At 45.3% G+C, this 19,650-nt stretch overlaps 1 protein-coding gene across 2 annotated transcripts in view; it reads left to right on the forward strand.

The window, feature by feature from the left end:
• Positions 1 to 9,517: 9,517 nt before the first annotated feature.
• Positions 9,518 to 19,650, forward strand: part of ASAP2 (ArfGAP with SH3 domain, ankyrin repeat and PH domain 2) — a 183,449-nt gene continuing 173,316 nt past the window's right edge. For both annotated transcript variants that reach the window (XM_054022672.1, XM_054022673.1), the window contains exon 1: positions 9,518 to 9,726. In XM_054022672.1, the coding sequence (XP_053878647.1) occupies positions 9,601 to 9,726 (126 nt within the window). In that variant the 5' untranslated portion in view covers positions 9,518 to 9,600. The remainder of the gene's footprint in view (positions 9,727 to 19,650) is intronic.

Raw genomic sequence — 19,650 nt, forward strand, 5'->3', positions numbered from 1 at the left:
TTTAAGTTCTTCAGAAAGGTGTTTACATGGAGCCAAAGTCTGCCTCCCACTAACGTCCGTACTAGATGCATGTGCTTTCACTACTCAGTGCAGACAGTGTCTCTAGATAGTCTAGAGACTGTGTCTGCACTGAGTAGTGAGAGCACTCAGTGCTTTTTGTTTTTAGAGTGTAGAGGCTCTGTGTACTGACTGAACTTCTTTTTCATCCCCAGGCAGTTAGCTAGTAAGTCTATCCTGCTTTTATTTTTACTGCTGCAGCAGTCCTAAAACTACCTCTACTGCAGCAGTTGCTGCCATATCTACGGGGTTTTTTTTTTGATACCCTATTCTTAATTTGACATCTTTCTTCATGCATCTCAGAATCCTGCTAAAATTGACACATTATTTCAATTCATTCAAATTGAGACAATCTTCTGTCACAAAAATTAATGTCAATATATTAACACAGAGTGTATAGTAAAATAGGGTGTGGTCCTGCAAGCCTTCATGTGGAAAACTCCCATTAGACTGGAGGGCTTAAAAGATCCAGACCCATCAATTCAGCCTTTCAATAGCATTCTGTCTCCTGTTGTTTAGAAGGAATGTTTGGATTTTGAGAGATAAACAATGCAAAAAATGCTCAGGCCCAACTCTCCTGCACTTCTCTCTGTGCATGTGCCTGATTGCTGCCTCTTCAGTTTCAGGTTTGTTGCTACTTTTACAAGTAAACACCCTACTGAAGAGCATGAGGAAAGGCATATATGTGAACTCTTCCCAGAGCTGTGGGTGAGATCAATTCAACTGATCTTAGAAAAAAAAAATTATAATAAATGAAACTGATAAAATGTTGCCAATGAACAAAATAAGCAAATGGAAAAGACTTTTTAGCTAATTTCTTTCATTTACAGGAATCTTAGAAGCAAGTACATTTATTTGTATAATCCTATTTAAATATAGAATTATTGAAGGTACAGCATTTTACAGGAATGTGATTTTTCAAGGCAACAGAGTCCCTGTAACTTCATCCTTAAACAGCATGCCTACTTGCTATTATAGGATTGCTAACCCCAGGCATTCAGAAACCGTCAGTCAGGCCCTCAAAGAGCATGAGATAGCCTTAAACATAATAAAATTTGGGTTCTTTTTGGTTTTTGAGTCTTAGGGTACAAGTTTTCAAGCTTTTCTCCTGAACCATGAGGGCTAGAAACTTACTTTTGAAAAACGAAAGCTGAGAATCTCATATAAATCATTGATTCTAGGACCTGCGGCTTTAAGAAAAACACTGAATATCACAAGACTCCTGATTAGGGTGACCAGATCACCCAAGTCAAATATCGGGGGGAGGGGGGAGCGTGGCAAAAAAAAACACAAAACACCCTTCCTCCACAAGCGCTGGAGGGAGGCCTGGGGGACGCAGGGGAAGCGCGGGGCCAGGGTGAGTGAGAGTCTGGTCTGGCCCCGAGCAGGCAGGACTCAGTCGGGCGGTAGGGAGAGGAGGGGGGCGGCCCGTGCGGCCAGGCGGTGGCTGTTCTCCCCCCTGGGCAGCGGGACTTGGGAGCAGCCGCTGCTGCAGCTCCCACTGCCGCGGGGGGAGGAAGCGGCCGATGGCCAAGCTCGGCAGCTGCGGCTCTGGCGCTTCCAAACCCCCCGAGGCCGGGCCTGCTGCGGGGACCTAGCAGCGCGCACGCTGCGCCCAGCCCCTGGCCAGTTGCATCTGGGCTTGCTGCCCAGGTGGTGCTATCCCACGGCAGCCCCAGAGTGGGGGCAGCAGGCCCCAGCCCCCCCGTCCCGTTCGGGTCCCGCAGATGAATGAATGGGGCTGGGCTGCCGATGCCTCCGCCCGGGGCCGCCGTGGGATTGCACCAGCTGGGCAGCAGCCCAGACGCGACTGGCCAGGGGCTGGGCGCAGCGTGCACGCTGCTGGGTCCCCGCAGCAGGCCCGGGCTCGAGGGGTTTGGGCCCGGGCGCCAGAGCCGCAGCCGCCGAGCTTGGCCATCAGCCGCTTCCTCCCCCCGCGGCAGTGGGAGCAGCAGCAGCGGCTGCTCCCGAGTCCCACTGCCCGGGGGGGAGAACATCGGTCGGGACGTGGGACAAACAAGGAAATATCGGGACAGTCCCGATAAAATCGGGACGTCTGGTCACCCTACTCCTGATAAAATTGCAAGAGTTGGCAACACAGTGTAACGAACAGTGTCTTGCCTCTATGATATAAACTGTATGTGCTATATAAATCTTTGAGTTTAACATATCTTGAACTGTACATTTTTTCATCTAAACATTAGCTGTTGAATGGGCTAGCTTTATTAGCATCCCAGTGAATATTCTCTCTCTCAAAAACAGGAAAAAAAAAAACACGCTGAAAGGCAATCAATGAGGCTAATGAGATTTTATGTGAATCACCCGCTATTTGCATTCCGTTAGATCACGTCTTTGATAGAAATAGGGAAAACATTTTATGAAATGCACATCAGGATTGCTGTAAATACTGCAAAGGATGTGATGGGGAGCCTAAGAGACAAGCTAAAACAGAATAAATTCAAGGGTGGGCAAAAAAAAAAACCCACAATATTTCTTCAAACTATAAAAAATTAGAAGAAAAAAGTAATGAGGAAAAGCTGTGCATAACCTTGAGACCAAAGAATGAGGCATCAGAGAGAGCAATACAATGAGGCAATCTGGTACCAAATCAGCAATTGACAATAATGATAAATAACTACAGAAGAAAAAAACTTTTATATACTAGTGAGTAGTCCTGGGCAGCTGCTTGATGTATCAGGGATGAAACCCCAAGTATACCAAGTAGCTCAACAAGTTCTCCTCCTTCCTCTCTAATTTCTCCTTCAGCATATGCTTCAGAAGAGCCCCCTCTTAAATCTTCTGTGGGGGATCTGTCTTTGGTCCCTGTCTCTTCTCCGTCTCCATACCTTCTCTCCAGACCTGTCTCCTATCCAAATGAAAATCTTGGCCTGTCTCTTGGACATTTCCTTGTAGATGTCTAACCATCAGCCAAGCGAAATATAGATAAACCAGAGCTCTTAATAGTCCCCCAAGCTTTCCTCACTATCTCCTTTCTTGATCACTGTAGCACTACCACCATCTTGCATATTATGCAGGCCTGTTACCTTGATGTCATCTCTGACTTGGACCTGTCTCTAGGTCCTTGCATCTAAGCTATGTCTAAACCTTGCAGATTCTTTCTGCCTAACATTGCTAAGATATGGCCTTTTCTATTCATCCACACAGCTAAAACTTTTGTCCAGGCTTTCATCATCTCATGTCTCAATTACTGCAACATCCTTCTCTCTGGCCTTGACAAATGCAGTCTTACCCTGCTCAGATCCATTCAGAATGCCGCTGCAAAGATCATTTTCCTAGGTAGTTACTTAGACCCTGTCACCCCACTCTTTGCATCCCTCCACTGTCCAGAGGCGGCGGGTTTGTAGAAGTTTTGGTGGTGCCCAGAACAGGTCAAGTCCCCCCCCACCTGCCTTGTAAGCCAATATACAGTAACTCTTCACTTAAAGTCGTCCCGGTTAATGTTGTTTTGTTGCTACGTTGCTGATCAATTAGAGCAGTGGCTCTCAAACTTTTTTTTCCAAGGACCACTTGAAAATTGCTGAGGGTCTTGGTGGACCACTTAATGATCTTTCCAAATGTTGTATGTACCGTTAGCTAACTACTGTAAAGCGCTTTGGATAAAAGTGCTATGTAAAAAAAAACCCCTAAATAATAATAAACTTATTTTGTTCTACACATAAAAGCACACAACTCATATTATAATATCAGTAGTCTTAACCTTTCTAATGCGATGGACGTGCCATCTCTCCCCTGCCATAGCAGCCCCCAAGCTGGGACTGGGAAGAAGGGGGGCCCTCTCCCTCTCTCCCCCACCACAGCAGCCACAGAGCTGAAGCTGGGAAGGAAGGGGGTCTCTCCCCAGCAGCTGCAGCCCTGAGCCTCTTTTCTCTGGCTGCCATAGCCCTGCATGTCCCAAATTCTCCTCACCCCCTCTTCTCACACCACTGCCCCCTCCCACCTACTCCCTATTCCCCCTCAAGGCCACCACCTCACCTTACATGTGCATCTTCTCTAGGGTCCAGGCACCTAATTAGTAGAGCCACGCCTGCGTGGCTCCACTAATTAGGTGGGTGGCCCTTCATTCTCTCATGTGTGGCCACCCAGGAGTGCACCTTAGAGGGAACTATCCACGGACCATCTGAATGGAGCTTGCAGACCACTGATGGTCTATGGACCACAGTTTTAGAACCTCTGAATTAGAGAACATGCTTGTTTAAAGTTGCCCAATGCTCTCTTATAGTGTTGTTTGGCAGCCACCTGCTTTGTCTACTGCTTGCAGAAAGAGCAGCCTGTTGGAGCTAGCTGGTGGGGGCTTGGAACCAGGGTGGGCCGACAGCCCCGCTATCAGCTCCCCTAAGTTCCCAGGGCGGCTGCCGCCTAGCAGACTATCAATTGCTGGGCAGTCCAGTTGTCTCTCCCACCCACTGCTGTGTGCTATTCCTGCCCTCTGGCTTGGAGCTGCTCCAGGAGCCTCCTGCTTGCTGTGCCAGGGGGGCAGGGATAGCTCAGTGGTTTGAGCATTGACCTACTAAACCCAGGGTTACAAGTTCAATCCTGGAGGGGGCCACTTAGGAATCTGAGGCAAAATCAGTACTTGGTCCTGCTAGTGAAGGCAGGGGGCTGGACTCAATGATGCTTTCAGAGTCCCTTCCAGTTCTATGAGATAGGTATATCTCCATTTATTTATTGTATTTATGTCCCATTTTCATAGGGACAGTCCTGATTTTTGGGTCTCTTTCTTATATAGGCTCCTATTACCCCCACCCCCCACCCCATCCTGATTTTTCACACTTGCTGTCTGGTCACCCTATGTGAGGGGGGGTGGGGGGAAGAAGAGGGGTGCTGTTGTCAGGGTGTCCCCCTCCCCCATTCCTGCCCCCCATCTCCACAGAGCAGGGTGGGACACGATAGGGCTCAGAATGGAGGGAGCTTGCTGGCAGCAGCTGATGTCTCAAAGTCTCTCTCTCACACTCTGTCTCTCTCTCTGCCATGCTGTCTTTCTCCCTCCCCCCTCCATTCCTGCTGCTTTATAGAGTGTGAGGCTGTATTAACAAGGTGTTAACCCTTGAGGGCCTAGTCGAGTGCTAGTTCATCATTTAGCAGTAAGGCATTCCCTGGGAAATAGTCCACCCTCTGACTCCACCTCAAACAAGCTTCACAATCATCATTGTTGTGTACAGTATTAAATTGTTCGTTTAAAACTTATACTGTGTATATATATATATATAAAAAAATATAGGCTTTTGTCTGGCAAAAAAAAAAAAAATTCCCTGGAACCTAACCCCCCCATTTACATTAATTCTTATGGGGAAATTGGATTCATTTAACATCATTTCACTTAAAGTAGCATTTTTCAGGAACATAACTACAACATTAAGTGAGGAGTTACTGTATATTTTTTAAAATAATGTAAAAATGTGAGGGCTCTGGGGTGGGGCTGTGGATGAGGGGTTTGAGGTGTGGGAGGGGCTCAAGGCTGGGGCAGAGGGTGAGGTACAGGGGGTGAGGGCTCTGGGGGAGACAGGGATGGGGAGTTTGGGGGGCAGACAGGCTGCCCCGGGGCAAGAGCCAGAGAGGAGGATTCCCCCCAGCCCTCTCCCCACAGACAGCAGCGAGCTCCAGGGGAGGGCCCTGCACCCCCCTCCGCCCCCCTCCCTGCACCACACTCACCTCGCACCGCTGTCACAGCATGTGCTCCTAGGGCCCCTCTCAAGTACAGGAAGCCCCCTTGTCTTCCCTGCAATGTGTTTGGGGGGGGAGGGTGCGCCTCCTCCCCTGCTGCTGCCCCTCACTGTAGCCTCACTGGGAGTGGGGCTGCCCCTTGTCCAGCGTGGGGCAGGAGCAGTGACCGCGGGCAGGGGGTCCTCCTGTGCTGGTGGAGGGTCCCATTGGAAAATGAAAGGGTCTGAGGGGGAAGGGCAGGCTCAGGTTCAGTCTGCTGCCCTGACAGTAGTGGATGGGGGGCACTAGAACCCTGCGGCAGCAGTTGATGCAGGGAGGCAGCATGGAGCTGCGTGGGAGAGACAGGGATGCTCTGCTCTGGGGCCCTGGGAGGCGCGCAGGGGCAGCAAGTAGGGGCTGGGGGACACTCGGGGGAGATGCGTGGGGGTGGCAGTTCCCGGCCAATGGGAGCTGTGGAGCCGGCTCTTGGCCCTTGGCTGCCCCTTTGCCTAGGAGCCAGACATGCTTCCTGGGAGACGTGCAGAACTGGGCAGGGGGCCTGCCAGCCCTGCTGTGCTGCCAACTGGACTTTTAACGGACTGGTCAGTGGTGCTGATTGGAGCCACCAGGGTCCCTTTTCGACCATCAAAAATCAGATACCTGGTAACCCTGGTGGTCTATGAACTTGAACTACATATGGTGGGAGGGAAGTTGCAATATGTTAAAAAATTGTTTTATTAATTACTGTCCAAATTCCATCTTTTTCCTTCTCATATTTTCGCAATAAATGTGCCACTGTCCCCAGGCCAAGCTTCTCCCCAGCTCCAAAACGTGTTGCCATGCCCAGTCTTTTGCACAAAGGTTCATTTTTTAAAAGAGGTTAGTTATCAAACAAACAGAAAAGTAGTCTTTTAACTTAATCCTTGGCCCCAGGCTTCAGGGCCATCCCTCCCAGGGGTCTCTGGCACTCCAGCTCCTGGCAGCTTCCCAGCCTCAGTTAGCTGAGGCTCTCCTCTCTTCTTGGAGCAACAGATCCAGGGCTGCTTCCAGCCCTCTTTAATTGGCTGAATTGGGCTCACCTTCTCTGGTTCAGGGCAATGGGCTTAGTCGATTCACAGGGACCAGCCATTCTGTGACACCCATCTTGTGGAATATAACATGATAGCTTAAAAATCGCAATGTGCCTATCGAGTTTTAATAACACTGTGGGTGTAAGGATCACTCCACTAGTATTAGTATGAATTAACTTAAAAACAAAAGTACTAGTAGTAAACATTAATTATGGTAAAGTGCAAAAGGCCCCAGGTATGATTGGGTCTCCATTGTTCTGGGTATTCCATAAATATAGGTAAGAGACAATCCATGACCCACAGGATTTACAATCTAATGCCCCAGTCCTGTAAAGATTTACATGCATTCTTAACTTTATACTTTATACTTAACTTGACTTGTCCCAGGACTACCCACAGTGAGTAAAATTAACTATGTGTATAAGTCTTTGTAGGATTGGGGCTTTTGTAAAGGCACAGCTCAGGGCAACAAAATAAGTCTACTCACCGGATTGCAGGTTGGGAACTTGCCGTGGTTATTTAACTGCATCACAACAAAATGGGGGGAGGGGAGGAAACTCCCACTGACTAAAACAGGAAGTAAGGGAAGGGTGGATCCTGGCTCCATCCTACAATACTCTGGGTACCCTATCATAACCACTTTGCTCCAAAGGCCTATAAGACACGAAACCAGTGAAGACGTTTGGGGATCGAACTTACAAGCAAATGAATATGGTGAAGAATTGTTTTTGGTTTTAAATGAAGGGTAAAGGTAGGGTGAAGCATGGCTGTCTTGGGGAAGTTAGTAAGAGTAAAGGAGTTAGTAAGACTAAGGGAGAAAGGAAAAAGAAAAAGATAGGTAGAGGGATGGTCACAGTCCATCACCTGCTTTGCCACCATCAGCATAGGATACGCTGTTGAAGACTCTTTCTCGTTATGTTAAAGGAAAAAATCGTATGAGTTCTATTGTCTTTTTTGCTAACAAAAGTTGGTATGGGTTCAGAAAGAGGTAATACCCCACTGACCCCACATGTATTTACTTGGATTTTTTTTACAAACTAATGTTCTGGACACCTGTGATGACTTTTAAAAATACACTAATAAATAATCAGTAATAATGACACAAAAATGAATGGAAGAGCGAGAAGATCGTAGGACAAAACACAGACTTCCAGAAACATACCCGAAACCCTGGGCTAATAGGCTGGGAAAAGTCCTGAGAGCCTTTGGACTGAAAGATATTTAGTTAATTTATGCTGTAGGTACTATTTCCATACTTTATCACACAAGCTTTATGCCCATCTAACTGCCCTTTTGCAACCATCTAACTAGTTGAGTGTATTACAGAAGTGCTGTTTGTGACTTCATAGTTAAAGGTGAGTTGTTCTGCACAATTTACATGTACTCTTTGAGTGCAGAATGAAATTTCTAAGAATTTACAAATAAATGTTTGTTTATGAGTTAAATTTTTTTTTAAACATGCCCCTTGTGAAATTTAAGCATTTATTGATTTCTTTGACCCTATTGACACCATGCAATAAACATACAATTATGATTAAGGCATTTTAACCTCCATGATCTTAGATTAGATTAAACTGATTGTTAAAGATAGAATAGTTTTCGCTTATGCTTTTAACTCATGGCAACGATACAAGGCTGAGTTAAGGTTCTGTGGGTGTTTTAATTGTATTTCCCTTCCTTAATGTTTAGCTTTCTTTAACCTGAACTGTGAATTTCTTGGTTTTGTAGTGCTTGTTTCTGGGATATTTACAAAATTGTTGTAATGTATTTAACCATTACATTGTTGATGTACTGTATGCATGTACTCTCAGCCTGATTTCATTTTAACACAGATATTTTTATCTCAGATTTATAGGTATAATTTATTGCATGATTTTTATTTTCTATCCTTTGTCAGTAGGTGTGATCAGGGAGAGTAGGGATGTATGGCAGCTCCCCATAGCCTATGATCGGGAAGTCATGGGTATGTGGTGGCCCCAATCCTCCTAATGTGTGATGGGGAAGAGTGGTGTTGCATGATGGCCTCTCCCAGTGTGTGATGCCAGAAGGGAGAGTTGTGTGGTGGCCTCCCACAGCATGTGACTAGGGAGGTGTGTTTAGTGGCCTCCACTAGTGTGTGATGAGGAAGGGTGACCAGATAGCAAGTGTAAAAAATCAGGATGGGGGTGGGGGGTAATAGGTGCCTATATAAGAAAAAGCCCCCCAAATCAGGACTGTCCCTACAAAATTGGGACATCTGGTCACCCTAGGGAGGACAGGAGTGTGAAGTGGCCTTTCCTCACGTCTTATTGGGAGGGGGGTGTGGCAGTTTCCCCAGTGTGATGTGGGGGAGAGGATGGGTCTGTAGAGGCTTCCCCCACTGTGTGATAGGGACGGGATGGGTTTGTGGTGACCTCCCTCAGTGTGTGATTACAAAGGGGTATGTAGCAGTTCTCCCCCAGCCTGTGTGGTGGGGAGGGAGAGGAGGGTATGTGGTGGCCTCCCCCAGCCTGTGTGATGGGGAGCGAGGTTTGTGTGGTGGGGATGGGCGGTGGGGCATGCAGCAGCCGCCCCCCGCCTGATGCCGGAGGGAGGGATACCGTGTGGTGGCCTCCCCACTGTCTGTGTGCAGCCGGGGGGAGGGGCGTGCAGCAGCCCCCCCGTGGGTGACCGGGAGGGAGGGGTGCGGCTGCGGGGAATTTCCTTGTGCGGACGCAGGAGAGAACAACACACGCCAGACGGCGGTGGGGTGTGAGCAGGGCGCTGCCGGTTGCTGAGCAATGTAAGCGGGGTGCCCCCTCCCCTTTCCTCCCCCGGAGCCGCCCGCCCCGCCATGCCGGACCAGATCTCCGTGTCGGAATTCGTGTCCGAGACCAATGAGGATTACAAGTCGCCCACCGCCTCCAACTTCACCACGCGGATGGCTCAGTGCAGGAACACGGTGGCGGCCATCGAGGAGGTGAGAGCCGGGGGCAGCTCGGGCGGGGAGCGGCTGCAGCGCCCCTCCGGCCTGGCGCCGCGCTCTGCTCGCCGCGGCGGGGAACAAGGCGCTCACCGCTGCCTGCTCGGACTGCCTGGGGAAGCGCCCTTCGGCCGCCCGGAGAAGGGAGCGCCGGGCTGGCCCGGGGCTTACCTCTTCCCTGGACCCCCTTCCGCCGGCGGGGGGGCGCTGTGACTGCCTCCCCCAGCTCCCAAGGGCTCGGCTCCCCTCCGCCGGCGCCGGGAGAGGGGCTGTGGCTCTTTCTCCCCCGGCCCCCAGAGGCCCAGCCCCCTTCCTCGGCATGGGGGCTGTGGCTGTGTCCCCCACACTCCCGGCCCGGGGTCAGGGGGCTGTGTCCCCCTCAGCCTGCCATACAGGGCCTTTTACCTCTCCTCCCCCCGGGTGTGTCTGGCTGCATCCCCCAGCGGTTTGCAGCACCCCTCGGGAGGAGAGCTGTGTCTGTCTCATGGAGGGAGGTTTTTTGTTAAAAAAATTTGAAATTCCTCTAGCAAAATCCTTCCTCACCTGAGGGAGACCGTAAAAATTGAGGCGGGAGTCTTTTCCCTCCCCATTCAAAGGAGATTCGGGACAGGTCTGAGCACAGTTAGAACCCAGCCTGTGTCTTGTTGTCCCGTGGGTAACAAAATAAAACGTTTCTGCATATTTTGATTGTAGTAGCAGCCTCTCTGAACTAACTTGTGAACAAAATAATCTCGTTTGGTATGTAGAGTAATTTGTTCCATCAATTGAGATACTGTGTGTCTGTTTGGTTTTGCTTATTTTGCAGTATGTTTATGTTAAAAAATCAATTAAATTTTTAAACAAAAATCTTGAGACTCACGAGGTTTGAAGTGTCCCTCCCCACAAAAAATGCCACACGCTATCAATTATATAAGTATCTTAAATATGTGAAAAAAACAGAGCATTTGTTGTTTAAACGCCTTTTTCAAGATTTTCCTGTTTTGCCAGTCCCTAAACCCTTGACTTTGAATTCAAAATAATTTGCATGGGAGGAATTACTGTTTTGCTCCTGAAGTAATTTTGTCCTCCACACAAACTTTTTACTCTTAAACGCCTGTATTTAATTATACCTTTTAAAGCAGATTTTAAAGTTAGCAATTAAATATCAATGGCAATGTTTTTCAGAAAATTTAATTAATATATGGAGATATCCTGTCTCCTAGAACTGGAAGGGACCCTGAAAGGTCATCGAGTCCAGCCCCCTGCCTTTACTTGCAGGACCAAGTATTGATTTTGCCCGAGATCCATAAGTGGCCCCATCAAGGATTGAACTCACGACCCTGGGTTTAGCAGGCCAATGCTCAAACCACTGAGCTATCCCTCCCCCATTTATACATGTGAAGACCTTTTTTTCTGCCGAAATTTACTAAACACAAATGAACAGTGAAATTATTTAGGTCTAAAGCAAGTTACTTTAAATAGTGTTGTCAGATCTCCTGATTCTATCACAATTCTCATGATATTTTATTTATATATATTTTTAAAAGCCAGATCTTTTGGTACTATATGATTATGTGAGAATCTCAACTGTAAATTTTTTAAAGAGTGAATTTCTAGCCTTCCCAATTGTTGAGGAAAAAACTTGAAAATGTGAACCCTTAAAGATAAGAAGGCAAGTAAAAAGAATCCAACATATATTATTTTTTAAGAAGTCATGATTTTTAAGACAATCTCAGTGCCGGGCATCCCAAATTCATGACTTTAGCATGTGTAGTTGGCTGTACTGATGTACTCATTTTTTGGGGAGGGCGGCTGAAGAGAATGAACTAACGATGTTCTTGAAAACTTCACTGTTACTTACAATCAGGAGAATGCAGCACATATAAACTTGAACATGTTTGGTTCCTATCTTATTTAATCTGACTATCAGTTGTTTGTTTTGAGGTCAGACCAATGTTACATTGCTGGTTGGTTTCAAAGAAACACAATCAGTATGTTATATCTCAATTTGCATCTTTAGCGGTTGCAGGTATGTGACAAATCTTTTTTAGAAAAACCTGGCAAAATGGCCATGAAAACTTACTAGCTCAGGCAAAAAATGTGCTCATCTATTCTGTATGATAATGATAATGAATACAATCAATATTTTACAGGTCTGTCAAAAATGCTTAGCCAGGGTGAATAGAATTTTACAAGACTGCATTAGAGGTTGTATTGGCAGTCACTCTGCTTATTCACTGTCATTAATTTCTTTAGCAATTTTGGCAAAACATCAGCAATAGGTTGTTCCTACTGAGATCCTGAAATTATTTAATTAAACGGAGTACTCCTTTAAAAAAAAAAAGTCTCAAGAATTAAAGGACATTATTCATAGGTTTAAATCTATAAAATCTGGGTTCATATTCCATTTTTTGATATTCACATCCTTCATGCTTGGTGGTCTATTGGTTTTTCAGGTTAAAGATGTTGCTTTGGTAAAAAGCTGTCTATACGTTGCCTAATAGAGAAAACAACACTTTTTTCTAGAGGTTTGATAGAAGCTAGTATATCAGCTTGACGCAAAAAAACGCTTAATAAAGCTTATAGTTGAAAAGGTAAAGTAAATGTGACAAATGTGTTCTGATTGCACTAACACAGATACCACAGATTTGAAACCTCAGTATATGTTTTCAGTCTGTAATGTGCTAACTAAACTACAACATAAAGTATGTTACTAAAATCTAGGAAATCTGGTTATGTACCTGTGTAAAGTTTAAGAATGTAGTGTTTGAAATGGGGGATGGTAAAAGGAATACTGTTCAGACTACTGGGTAGTGTTTGGATTTCAGCTAATAAATGGACACGAAAGAACTAGTTTGCTAACTGAACACTTACAAAACTGGTGGATTATAGAATAGTTGTGATTCCATCTTAGTCTTATCTGCTAATTATCTGATTTTAAACTTCATTAATGACTGAGCCTTCCCTTTTAAAAGTGTCTTTTGAAGGTGAGGTGGGAGCAGTTTTCTAGCTTCTGCCAGTGAGTAGATCAGAAAAAATGCTGGACAGTTTGCAGAAATCATTAAACTGAAAGCCTGCTCCCCTTTTTACTTCCCTTCAGGACTATTTGTATTGTGTTGTTTGAGTACCAGAATCTGATCAGTGTTTGCTGCTGCTAGTAGAAAGAGAACCAGGAAAGGTCTGTTCTTGGAACAGACAAAAATGTCAGTATTGTTGTACAAGATACGTGATTCCACCATTTCTGCAATTTTTTCATTCTTAGGACGCTGTCCTGAGAGGTGCTGAGCATCTGCAGCTCCCATTGAAATGAATTTGCAAGTGTGCAGAACTGCTGAGGATCAGGCACTTTATATCGTACTTTCTAATCTTTGCATATGTAGTAATAAGTAAGTTTAAACAAGTTTCAAATTAGTGTCTGCTAGCTCAGCTCAGGGTCATATGTTTGGGGGAGGGGATGTTCAAAATCAGTAATCTAGTTTAAAAAAAGATTAACATTTGTAAGCTTACTATTTCTAGTATAGGTTCCAGATGCCCATATTGTAGCAGGGCCTACAAATGTGAAATGACTTTTTAATGCTGTGCACATTGAGTAGCAAAAGCCTGACTTTACCATTGCTTTTGCTAAAAACACGTTTTTCTTTTTTACATTGTGACTTTAATAATAATAATAATAATAATTAATAATAAAAAAGACCCATAAACTGTAGTGAATTCTGTGAGATGCTACTAATCATGGGGGTCATGAAAAATTTTAGAAATTGTTATTCCATAAACTCATTTAGTGATGGCTGGAATCCATGTATGTGTTTTGTGAATGGATTGAAGAAAAAGTTGTATAGTAAAGGCTGGTACTGAAATCCGAAAGAACCAAATACTTATTTTTTATTATTTATTATGGTAGTGCTTAGGGACCAAGTGAGAACCGGGCCCCATTGTGCTAGAGGCTTTACACACAGAACAGTAGATAGTCCCTGCTCCAGAAAGCTTTCAATCTAAATGAGTGCAGTAAGTGCTCCAAGTGCAAGGCGTACTTCTTCAACCTTGCTGTCTCTAATTTATAAACATGTAGCAACATGCATATCACTAACAAACAAACAAAACCCTACCAAAACAAAATACTCTACTGCACATACAATTCTCCTCCTGGGGAGAGGATGAGAGAATAGTCCACACATGGTAGTTGTTAATTACGTCATTTAATGCGCAGCTGGAAGATGCTCAGATACTGTGTGATGAGCACAGTTTAAAAAAAAAACAAAAACAAAAAAAAACAAACTATAGAAAACAAGTAGAACAAACTGAGGGTAGAGAAAAGGAGCATAACACATAAGCGGTGAACAATGTGAGGTGGCAAATGTTACATCAGTTACATGGATTTTTATTTAAAAAATAAAACTTATGGTTGTGTGTGCATGCATACACAAATTCCTGGATCGTGGAGTTTAAAATCTGAGAAATTAGCATGGTAAACACTACATAAAAGGTAGAATTACAAGCCATGATTTATCTATGATAGGAGTGTTCTATTTCATAGAGTGCAGAATATTTTAATTAATTTTATTTTTGTTTCTTTAATTCTCTTGTTGGATTATTGCTGATGGACTATATGAATTAAAGAAATGAGTTTTAGCGGTGGCTGGTTGTATCAAGCCCCTACATCTACTTTAGCCTCAGAACTAAAATTAAATAGTGGTGTGGGTATTGATTTTTTTTTCTTATCTCCACCATTTCCTCTTAAAGTTTGGTTCTAGTCTAAAAATGGCATTGTGGAGATTCCATGATTATTGTGTCTCAATGATTCCATAACTGCCAGCCCCGCAACCTCACTCTGGGTGCTCTCAGTCACAATATGTTTTTTTTCCTTGTTATCCCGCATAATAAAGGTTTTGCAGACCAAAATTGAGTTGTAATGTCTGAATTGTATGATCTATGGCAACCCCACTGCTTTCAGTGGGTTTGGAGAGGTGTAACTGATTGAAACTTGGTAAATAACAGTAATGCACAAAAAGGAATAGAATTCAGGTTGCTTTCTCTTAGCTGTTGAAGCTTTGGATGACTAATGAGTAAAAAGCAGTAAAAATTTGTCAGTAAAGAGACATGACTCTGAATACACATGCAATATCTTTATGATGTCTATTTTTATTTGTAAGCTCTTTGGAGTGGGGACTGGAAACCTGTCTTTTTATATCTCTGTGAAGAGCCTACACACTTTTGGGAGCTGTATAAATAATCTGAGTGAGAAGGAGCCATTTTCTACTATTGTTTAGAGTATAAGAATATTTGCATCTCTTGATGCATTGTGGAAAATTTTAAAATCTTAATTTTTGTAATATTTAGTTTTTAATAAAAACATATTCGCGCACACTATGCTTTTCCTTTCAAAACATATCTGTGCATTTTCTCCCCTTATTACTGGATATAGCTTCATAAATTCAGCATATTTTTAAATGCTTCTCTTCTGTAGTTAAACCTCTGACATTGTCATCTGACGTTACTGGGGAAAATCATCATGATACAAACAGGAATAAGTCTTCAAATAGCAGTGTTTATTTTGGGGGCAGGAGGTCACGAAGGAATAAACTGGAGTAATGTATGAAGTCTTCTGGCTAAATGCTAGGACTTCATCTGGAGCTGTGTCAGAGGACGGAATTTAGCCCTTAAATATGGACTGAAAACCTTTTGTAGTGTGGAGGATGTTTTAGGTAGTTAAACTTAATAGGTCATCTAGGTTCACTATGAAACTTGTTTTGGCGGGACATTGTCCCACCAGTGATACTAAACTCTCCACCATCAACCTTACCATCTCCGTCTCTCCCCCTCTCATCCCCTCCAAGCCCCCAAAAGTAGGGAGGTGTATAATTTCCAGAGAATCATGCTGCAACGTGATTCAGCCCATCCCCATCTCTCTTGCGACTTCTCACTGGCAGAATTAGCTTTTCTAGACTCAATATATTTTTTGTTTTCAACTAACATGAGCAGATGTCTAATTCTTCATCTTCATTTTTCTCTTTTTTCTCTTCCTACCATGTTGTTATTGGTGGTAGTATTAATGGGAGCCCTAGTCATTGACAAGGACTCCATTGTGCTATGTACTGTATAAACATAGAACAAAAAGTCAGTTGCGGCCCCAGAGAGCTTACAGTCTAAGTGTAAGACAGGAGACAGCAGATGGATACAAACAGATGGGTGAATCCAAGGAAATAATGAGTCAACAAGAGTTGACATCTCAAAAGTGAGTGAGGGATGATAGGTGGGGTGGGGATGAGAGTTGAAAGTGAAGACAGATAGCTTCTGTTTGATGTGATAGAGAAGGGGAAGCCAGTCAGGGGTTGTGAAGAGAGGGGTGACATGGTCAAAGTGACAAGCTAGAAAAATGATCTTCGTAGCAGCACTCTGAATAGATGTGAGTGGGGTAAGGTTGCATTTGTCAAGGCTGGAGAAAAGGATTTTGTAATTGAGAATCAAGATGAGGAGAGTCTGGATGAGAGTTTTTAGTTGTTTAGATGGATAGGAAAGGCCACATCTTAGAGATGTTATGCAAAAAAAAAATCTGCAACATTTGGCCTGGATGTGAGGACCTAAAAAGAAGTCTGAGTCGAAGATGATGCCCAGGTTGCAGGTCAGAGTGACAGACAGGCTGATGGTGTTATCTAGAGTAATTGAGAAAGGCAGTAATGAGGAGGGATTGGGAAAGCTAAAACACAACTTTTAATCTATGTTGCATTTGAACTGATGGCTAGACACTTACAGGGAGATGTCAGAGAGACAGGCTGAGAGATTAATTTGTACAGGAGACCGGTCTGGAGTAATGAGGTAGACCTGTGAGTTGTCAGTACAGAGATGGTAGTTGAATCTGTGTTTGCACATGAGGTTGTTGAGGGAGAAGAGATGGGGATCAAGGACAGAGCCCTTGAGGAACCTCCACAGAAAGTTTGAGGGGGATTAGGAGGATCCTCTGAAGAACATGGCTGAAGAAGCAGTTAGGGAGGTAGGGAGAGGACAGAGTCACAGAAGTCAAGTAAGAACAAGGTTTCAAGAAGAAGATAGTAATTGACTGTTTCAAAGGTGCTTGACAGGTGAAAGAGGTTAAGGATGGAGTACTGGTTCTGACCTTTGGCTAGGTGAGAATGGTTTCAGTGGCATTTAAGGGCCAAAAACTGGATTGGACAGGGTCTAGGATGGAATTGGGGGAGAGAGACTCCAGATAGTGATTGTAGAGAGCATGTTCAATTATCTTCGAGATGGGGCAGTGGTTGAAGAGGAAAATTGTGGGGGTGTGAGAGGTTTAAAAAAAAAAAAAAGAGTAAGGAAGTGGATGAGAGTGTGTGTGTGAGAGAAATCAGGAAATGTGGTGGGATCACTGGGAAAGTGGCGGGGGGTCAGAGGAGAGAAGAAGAGAGTTGTAGGATGGCAAGGGGAGAAGGAAGGCAAGCTGTGGGGAGGGGAAAAGTCATATAATATTTTATCTGTTTTATTTTGGAAGTAATTGGTGAGATCATTGGCAGAGAGAGAAATGGAAGCAGGAGGAGGGGAGGGTTTGAGGAGTGAGTCAAAGGTGGTGAAAAGGGAGCTGGGATTGTGAGTGTGGGATTCAGTTAATTTGAGTAGTAGTTATTTAGCTAGCAAGATGGCAGAACTGGAGGAGAAGAGAGAGAATTTGTAGAAGAGGAAGGCAGCCTGGTCACAAGACTTCTGCCAGAGACTTTCCGTAACACTAGAGTAAGCAGCTGAAGCAGATGTTGGGGATGAGTCAGGGCAGAGGGTTGATAGGGCGAAACTTGCACTGGAAGAGAGGGGCAAAAGAGACAAAGGTGGAGGAGAGTGAAGTTTGGAGAGAATCAACAACCACGTTAAGGGAGGAGTGAGCTGTGAGCATGAGAAGTCATCAACATTGATGGTCTGGAAGTCATGGAAAAGCAGAATGCTGGTGTATGAGACTGGGGATGGGGCGGGGAGCTGACGGGTGGTGCTGAAAGAGACCAGGTGGTTGTTAGATAAGAGAAACTTGCTATAGAGAGAAAATAGAGCAATGCTCGGTGGAGACCAAAGTTAAGAGATTGGCCCTTTTGGTGAGTGGGAGAGTTGAACCAAGGCTGCAGGTGAAATGAAGAGATGAGAGTGAGGAAATGTGCAACTAAGGAGTCTGATGGGTCATCAGCATGGAAATTGAAGACTCTGTGGATGAGTGTGGGAGAATGTGAGATGAGAGGGCCAAGACTGAAATCGAAGATAGAAGCTGACGGGGTGGAGTTGGATGGACAGTGGATGACAGCAACATGGAGGAAGAGAGACAAATTTGAAGCAGTGCTCTTCAGAAGAGGAGAGAGTGGGAAGAGGGGGTGTAACAGGGTCCATATCGGCCCCTGTCCTCTTCTCTGCAGAAATGGCACAGACTCCACCAAGTGTACTCTCAGTGAAACTTTATTTCAGTTCAATTCCCCTTCATCAATATCACCACATTTCCCCCTATTTACAATATTTACTGAGCTTTAGGCTCTCCTGGCAGAACCTGAGGGGAACAGAGATCTCCCTACTCTGAGGCTGCTGTATGACTAGACTCAGCTAGCCCTGTTCCTCCTCCTCCTCTTTCCCCCAGCACTTCCTTTCTGTGCCTCTTTTATCAGCCCTTAGCTGATGGGGGCCAATTGAGTTCTTATTCCACCCAGCCCTCCAGCCTGATCATATAATTACCTGCAATCAGCTTCTCTTGGGGCACTAAGTGACCCGATTGCAGACTCAATTCCTGTTCCTCCAGAACCTTCTTTTAAGGTTCTGGCTTCATTTTCCCCCATACCTCTTTATCCATGCACACTCCGTCCGTGACCCTACAAAGTCATGAGACTTCGTCAACCTCTTCCTGGCGCTGGCCAAAGTATGCATCTGTAACATCAGGAGGAGGATGCTGAGTGAGCGGATGTTCTGCGACTGTGAGGCCTATTGCTGTTCCTCCCTTGGCTCATGTATCTGGGCAGAGTTCCTCTGGGTGGCATCCGCTGGGTCCCTAGACACCTTTGAGGAGCAGTGGGTGCTGTCCGGGGTTCTCTGCTCGGTGTCCTGCTCTGGATCCCTGATTTTGTACGTGTGACCCTCACTCCTGACCGTTATTCCTCAGTTGTCCCCTGTAACTGTTTGATTCCCAGGTCCAGTAGCTCTTCCCCTTAGGTAGGGGGTGGGGGCTTTCAGATGCGGGCAGGCTTGTGCCTGCCTGCCTCACGGCTTTTTGATAGGTACTCACTCCCTGCACTCTGTCACTGGGGGAGAGAGGGGTTGGAAGCTTCAGGAACAGCAGAGAAGTTCAATATCCACATTAGTGTGATCCAGTTTGAGGAGTGTGAGAGAGGGCAGTTACCGGAGCAATGTCAAATAAAGGGACCCAGATCTCTGTGAGAGCCAAGAGCTGGAGAGAGCAAGGTATGAATCGTGGATGGTTGTGATCTTTTAGAGATGGAGAGGACATTCCAGAGCCAGCAAGAGAAGGGTAGGAGGGAGCAGGGAAGGAGGAGGATGGGTGTGAGGTTAGGAATGTGGATATGAGAGGGGTGGAGATGGAGATTGGGGACGGAGGGAGGGCCAGGATTGGGCCACATGTCAGCAGAAGTGAGGAGAAGTAGGCAGAGGAGGGCATGGATGTGGCATCTGGATTTGGGCTAGTGGGAAGATGGGGGAGAAAGAGGAGCAGATGGAGCTGGTGGGAAATGTCGAGGTTGGTAATAAGGATGGAGAAATGGAGCCAGAGGAGGACAGATGCTAAAATGCAAAAATGGGGTGTGGTGAGAGCCATATGCGAGTGGCAAATGGACAGGATTACTAAAAAGAAAAACAGAGTATGAAAAGTGCTGTGAAGGTGCACTTGCAACAGTTTCCCCTACTACGCAGCTAGATGTTCTTCATTTGCTAGTTTTCCCCATTTGCCTTTTTAGTGATAGATACAAGGGACCAAAT

The sequence above is a fragment of the Malaclemys terrapin genome, chromosome 3 (assembly GCF_027887155.1).
Source record: "Malaclemys terrapin pileata isolate rMalTer1 chromosome 3, rMalTer1.hap1, whole genome shotgun sequence".
In the NCBI taxonomy this organism is placed as follows: Eukaryota; Metazoa; Chordata; order Testudines; family Emydidae; genus Malaclemys; species Malaclemys terrapin.